This window comes from Triticum aestivum, chromosome 1D (genome assembly GCF_018294505.1).
Source record: "Triticum aestivum cultivar Chinese Spring chromosome 1D, IWGSC CS RefSeq v2.1, whole genome shotgun sequence".
NCBI lineage: Eukaryota > Viridiplantae > Streptophyta > Magnoliopsida > Poales > Poaceae > Triticum > Triticum aestivum.
In genome coordinates, this window is record NC_057796.1 from 425427404 (window position 1) to 425434392 (window position 6989).

General features: G+C 49.7%; 1 protein-coding gene across 1 annotated transcript; it reads right to left on the minus strand.

The window, feature by feature from the left end:
- Positions 1-727: 727 nt before the first annotated feature.
- Positions 728-3297, minus strand: LOC123182591 (probable anion transporter 7). The gene is made up of 2 exons (XM_044595220.1): positions 3040-3297; positions 728-2388 (listed from the first exon to the last, which is right to left on the minus strand). The coding sequence occupies exon 2, from the start codon at positions 2249-2251 to the stop codon at positions 941-943; it is 1311 nt and encodes a 436-aa protein (XP_044451155.1). The 5' UTR covers positions 2252-2388; positions 3040-3297; the 3' UTR covers positions 728-940.
- Between the last annotated feature and the right edge of the window lie 3692 nt (positions 3298-6989).

Below are 6989 nucleotides of genomic sequence, written 5' to 3' on the forward strand. Positions count from 1 at the left end.
ATCTTAATTTGACCATGATTTTCTAGGATTACTGTGTTTTTCCTATTCCTACGAATCAAACAACCAATTACGCACATTTATGCGTTTTCACAGTCCTCTATTTTGCAGATGTAACCATATCCTATTCATGTGGTTTTTAAACCCTGTGAATCAAAGAGGCAGTAGAAAAAACAGGTGAATGTAAAGGAATGGATCTCCACCGATAGCAGGCTTCACATCCCAGCTTGTACTGACGGGCTATGTTGTCGAGCCGATGTATTGCACTATGAACTCTCTTTCTCTCTTAATTAATGAATGAGGCAAATCTTTTGCCTTTGTTTAAAAAAATTAAAAAAAATCCCAGCTTGCCAGGGATGAGGGCACAAGTTCTACAGCTTACAAAATGGGATCCCTTTAGTTACACTGAAATAAAAATCTTCCAGCAGGTTTATCAAACACAAAATGCACCTCTACACAGCCAAAGGGAGCCTTCCATGTCCCAGTCAGATTTAGCTATGATATGTTTAAATAGCAATTTCATTTTTTTAAACATAGACCAATTACATTTTCTTTTCAGATCCTGCCAGCAAGCGAAATGTTGCCAGGATAGAAAGAATGACATGTCATCCTGACTTCTAGCTACGCAATTCTCATTATTTCCTATCCCCAGGAAAATATCTTAAAAAACAGAGATGATGTATGCCCGATAAATTACACAATGGAATAGTTGTAAATAGGCCAATCAACAAGCCGGAATAACATAGTCGTATGATCATTCCAGAAAACACAATTTACTACAGAGAAGTATTATTCTTCCTAACATAACATAACTTAATATGTGTGGGATGCAGTCTGAGCTCTGAAATCTTACAGATAATGAATAAATACATGTGAGCTTCCCGTTTTTCTATCCTGCCTCGCCGTAAATGAGAAGAAAAGAAAAGGCAAAAATAATCATCCTCTATTCGAAAATCTTCCCACCAGTTGAGAAGATCAAGAAAATGACTGAACTAAAAATACAGAGGTATGCTGGAACAAAAAAGACTGTTTTCCAGGTTTCGGAGTTCGTTAGATCCATGTTAGAGGCCTTTGCAGCCTCCAGAATATTTCCCGTGAGACCAACGCCAACTATCCCAGCCAATGTCCCAGCTGTATTTGAAACCCCCATCACTATGCCGGCGAACTTTGGAGCAACATCCATGTGATTCACTGCAAACCCTGCTCTTCCTAGAGCCAGAAAACCAAGGGATACAGATGAACAGATCACAGTCCCTGAGGGCGTCCCGAATGAAGGAAGGGCCATAAGTGCAACAGCCGAGACAACAAACCCAATGGTGTTAAGGAGCTTCCTTGTCTTGGTAACTGATAAGATCCTCTTTGTAATCAAGTGATCAGCAACCACTCCACCAATGTTGGAGAATATAAACATGTTGAAATAGGGAAGCATCTTTGACGATCCCATATCCTGGAGGCTGAGCTTAAGGGCCAGTTCGAAATAGGTAGGCAGCCAGTTCATGATAACATACAAGGCATAGTGGAAGGTGAAGTTGTTCACGACAATTGCCCAAACAGGTAGACTGAAGATAATTCTTCGCCATGGTATCTTTACAGTGCGAGGTGCAACAACCCCTGTTGATTGCGCCTTAATCTTCTCCCGAGATGCTACTTTTGGCATTGCCACTTTTGGAAGGTCAGTGCGAGGTGGCTCACTGGAGAACTTCAACCATATTACAGACCATGCTACTCCAAGTACTGCTTCGACTAAACATACAGATTGGGGTCCCATGTGCTTCACCAGACTTGGAAAAAACAGCATGCCACAAGCTGCCCCGAGGTACATCCCTGAGGTGGTTAACGACACTGAGCGAGAGCGCTCCTGCGGTGGCACCCATTGTGCCAGGACAGTGTGAATGGCAGGAAATATGAAACCTTGTGCTACACCAACAAAAAGGCGAGAAAGGACCAGAATGACTACTCTGTTGGGGTCCAGTGGAATTAGACCGCATATCAAAGACCATAACAGAAATGACAGCAGCAGAACACGTCTCCCTCCCAATCTCTGAGCTGCCCATCCACCAGGAATTTGCGACAGAACATAACCATAATAGAACATGGAGAGTATCAGGCCCTTGTTTGCTTGATTCACATTGATTGCATCAGCCGCAACGGTGTACGCAATCGAGAAACCCACACGCTCAATGTAACAGACATTTGTGCAGATGAATGTCAGCAACACTATGACATAACGCTTTGGGACCTTCATCCTCGGCATCACTAGTTAACTGGAGATGAACCTCAAAGTGTTGTAGCAGTCTCAATCAGGCCGCCACTTGCTGACCTCCCACGAATATTTACCAGGGTTTACCATAAACCTGTCTTTCTTCCTTCCATCTCTAGGGATACTAAGATCTGAAACAGACAAAACACTGATCATTCACCGGTATGAAACAATATGGGGCTTCTTCAGCCGTGCTTCATATGTCCATAGCAGTTTACTGATCTCATGAGCAATTTAACACAGGCAAAACACTATATGCTGCACAATAACTCAAGCTACCTGCTCAGTGTAGATGGAAAGACCAGCATCGCTCAGTTAGATGAATCAGGACTTGAACTATGCCTACCATTATGCAATGTGCGAAAAGGTTTGGAATCCTACACTATCATCAACTATGGTTGAAATGCAAACTGCAATTTGCAGGACATGTGGTTTTGACTGTCACAGCCTTTACATCCCAAAAGAACTAACTACACATTGGCAAAAATTCTAGAGATCCGAGTAAGCAGGCCCAAGTAGGTCGGTTCAAGATTTTCCCACCTCTGAGACAGATTCGCATCTAAAAAGATCCCAACTTGCGAGACCTTAACCGAAAACTTGCAGCATTCACCACCAACCTCCGGCGCCGCACCTGATCGCCCAGAGATCTGATACTCAAAGCCCCAAATCCTAACCAAAATTCGTCACACTCTCCAGCCCTTTGGCGCCAAACAAGCGCGAGGGTGGAGAAAAAGGGGGGAGAAAGCGTCGGGAGCGGGAAGCAGCGGGGAGCGGGCAACTACCTCGAGATCCCGGAGTCGTGTGGCGCCGCCTCCTGTGGGGACTGGGGTGCCCGGCCTCGCACTTGCCGTCGCGGGCGGCGACGGCGGGCAACGGAGGTGGAGGCGGGCCGCGTCGGTGAGTGCGATGCCCTGCTGCTGCTGCTGGGCTCGGCTGCGGCGGTGTGGTGTGGTGTGTTCAGTTTGGAGTCTCGTTTAACTTAACCGCGCGGAGGAGTGGAAATAGGAAAAAAGGGAGGAGGGTAGATCGAGAACGAGAGGTCAACTGTTCATCGGCACCATTCCCACCCCCCCTCTCGCCTGCGGGAAGCACGTGCGTAGTTGGGGAGATTAATCAAAGGGCAGTAATCTGCGCCGGTGTGCCAGCCGAAAGTTTCGGCCGGTCGCATCGCAGCCGCCCGATTTACCTCTGTATTAACCGTCAAATCTAATCCTCACCAAGTCAACGCAGCTCATCTCTTCCTTCGCTAGTGTACACATCTAGCCGCCATGGATGAGCGAGGCACCCAGACTCGAGCACCACCGGGCTTGGCCGCCCCCGGCGCCGGTCACCGCCCTCGCCACCGGTTGCCGCCCTCGCCGCCGGTGGCCACCTGTGTTTCATGCTGGCTCGGCGCATGCAGCAGCGTGTGCGCCGGTTGCAGCTCCCCCGGCGATGGTCGCAACTCCGCTGCGACGGTCGGAGTTGCGGCGGTGAAGATCACCGGACGCGCGCCCTCAAAGACGAGCTCACGTCTGAACCGAGGCAAGGCTTGAACCGTCGCACACCCTCTGTGTTGCAAACGTTGTTAAAAAAGCTTCAACCCCTGGATGGAAAAGCTTCAAGCCCTAGATGAAAAAGCTTCAACTGGCACTGCGATTCACGAGGAGATACAACCGCTGACGCAAAATGCTTCAACCTTAGATGAAAAAAGTTTCAACCAGATGATAGAGAGAGAGAGCTTTAACCAAGGGCTGCTCAAAACAAAAAAGTTTCAATCGTTTACACAAAAGCTTCAACCGTGGACGGAAAAAGCTTCAACCGTGTATGAAAAAGTTTCAATCGTTAAGAAAGAAAGCTCCAACCTGACATTGCAACCAGAGAAAAGTTATGTGTTGTAGCAAAACGTGACGCCGGTCGTAGCAAAATGCTATGCCGGTTGTAGCAAAATCTATGCCGGTTCAAGCATGTAGCAAAACTGCAGCGTTTTGTCATCTTCTTCCACCTCCAGCCGTCGCTGGTTGAAGCTTTTTTTTTTGCATCGGTTGTAGCTTTCCAGACCGCCCGTTGCAACATCAAGGGGAGTCTCCCATGGTGCTCCCAGCTCGCCGTCGAGCTTCTAAGCCATGGGTGACTTGCATGTGAGCTCGCAGGTGATGCCCCCTATCATGGTAGCATCGGTGCTCAGCCCCATCGCGCGCGCGGCCATGGCTTATGAGCTCGTCGACTCAAACCGTGGTAGCAAAAGCGACGCCGATTGTAGCTGAGTGGGATGCCGGTTGTAGCAAAATGTGACATTGGTTGTAGCACGTAGCACAAAACACGACGTCTGCAGTGTTGCTCGGAACAGCGCCGCCGTCCTCGCAGCTTGCTGTCACCATGCTCGCCATCCATGATGGCAGCTCTCCTGGGCACCAGTTGCAGCAGGAAACGACGCGGTTCCAGCTTCCGCCGAGGCTGGCGAGCGAGGACGGCGAACGGCGACGAGGACGGTCGGTGCGGGTGGCCACCGGCGATGAGGACGGCTGGCGGGGACGGCGAACGGCGACGAGGACGGCCAACTGAGATAGGGACCGGCGAGATGAGAGAGAGAGAGAGGAAGCAGCGCAGCCGCGTGGGGCGTTTAATGGCGAGCGATTGGTGGGCCCGTCAGCCTCGTGTCCCATCCACGCGGAAAAAGGCTGGCCATACGATAGGAGGGGATCGCACGGGTCGCACGCGACCGGCCGAGTGGTTCGGCCGGCGCCCCGGCCCCAAACGTTTCCCTTAATCAAAGTAGGAGAGAATATCACATGGAAAAGTTTCGCTGAAAACCTTGTGGAAATGATGTTTTGAACTTTAGAAAAAAACTTAAAAAATACGAGATGTTAAGAATGTGATGTTCAATTAGCATGTGAAATTTCTACGTTCAGACGCATTACAAAATCAACATTGAGTAGCGTCGAATGGTAAACATCACTATTTATTGCTGAATTTGTTTTTTTCATGGCTCGTAATTGGTAATGTATTTGAACTTGAAATTTCGCACGGCATTAGAACATCACCCTCTTAACATCCTGTATTTTTTTTAGATTTTTTTGAAACTTTCAAATGTGATTTTCACGAAGTTTTCTTTGAAACTCGGTTTTCATGTGATATTATCTCATTGAAGTAGTAGAGTATGCGATTGTGATGGTACATCTTCGTCGTAATAATATGATCTTTCATTTTTTTAGCTCTTAGTCGCACGGAAATTAAACGCAGATGTCATCGGGTGTACCTCGCAATCTTTTTTGCATTGTGGTTTCCTTTCTTTTCGGCTCACGGTGCCAAACTCGCTCCCACCTGGTCTTGATCTAGATGAGGGGTTTCCACCCATCATGTTCCTTATCGCTAGTTGTGGGCGAGAGATGGAGGTAGAGAGCAAAGAGGAGCACCACGGTGCTCACAGTCACAGGCGTGGGAGAGATTGTAGGAGTGTCTCCTTTTGCGTGCCCTGGACGTCGTGGGTGTGATTGTTGGGGATCGTAGCAGAAATCAAAAAATTTCTACGCATCACCAAGATCAATCTATGGAGTTTACTAGCAACGAGAGGGAAGGAGTGCATCTACATACCCTTGTAGATCACGAGCGGAAGCGTTCAAGTGAAAGGGGTTGATGGAGTCGTACTCGTCGTGATCCAAATCACCGATGACCGAGCGCCAAACGGACGGCACCTCCGCGTTCAACACACGTATGGTTGGGAAGACGTCTCCTCCTTCTTGATCCAGCAAGGGGGAAGGAGAGGTTGATGGAGATCCAGCAGCACGACGGCGTGGTGGTGGAAGTAGCGAGGATCTCGGCAGGGCTTCGCCAAGCTCAGCGAGAGGGAGAGGTGTCACGGGAGGGAGAGGGAGGCGCCAGGGGCTTGGGTGTGGCTGCCCTCCCTCCCCTTTTATATAGGCCCTCTGGGGGGCGCCGGCCCTGGGAGATGCAATCTCCAAGGGGGGGCGGCGGCCAAGAGGGTGGCTTGCCCCCCAAGCCAAGTGGGGCGCCCCCCACCCCTAGGGTTTCCAACCCTAGGCGCAGGGGAGGCCCAAGGGGGGCGCACCAGCCCACCAGGGGCTGGTTCCCTTCCCCTCTTCAGCCCATGGGGCCCTCCGGGATAGGTGGCCCCACCCGGTGGACCTCCAGGACCCTTCCGGTGGTCCCGGTACAATACCGGTGACCCCCGAAACTTTCCCGGTGGCCGAAACTGGACTTCCTATATATAATTCTTCACCTCTGGACCATTCCGGAACTCCTCGTGACGTCCGGGATCTCATCCGGGACTCCGAACAACTTTCGGGTTATCGCATACTAGTATCTCTACAACCCTAGCGTCACCGAACCATAAGTGTGTAGACCCTACGGGTTCGGGAGACATGCAGACATGACTGAGACGACTCTCTGGTCAATAACCAACAGCGGGATCTGGATACCCATGTTGGCTCCCACATGTTCCACGATGATCTCATCGGATGAACCACGATGTCGAGGATTCAATCAATCCCGTATACAATTCCCTTTGTCAATCGGTATGTTACTTGCCCGAGATTCGATCGTCGGTATCCCAATACCTTGTTCAATCTCGTTACCGGCAAGTCACTTTACTCGTACCGTAATGCATGATCCCGTGACCAAACACTTGGTCACATTGAGCTCATTATGATGATGCATTACCGAGTGGGCCCAGAGATACCTCTCCGTCATACGGAGTGACAAATCCCAGTCTCGATTCGTGCCAACCCAACAG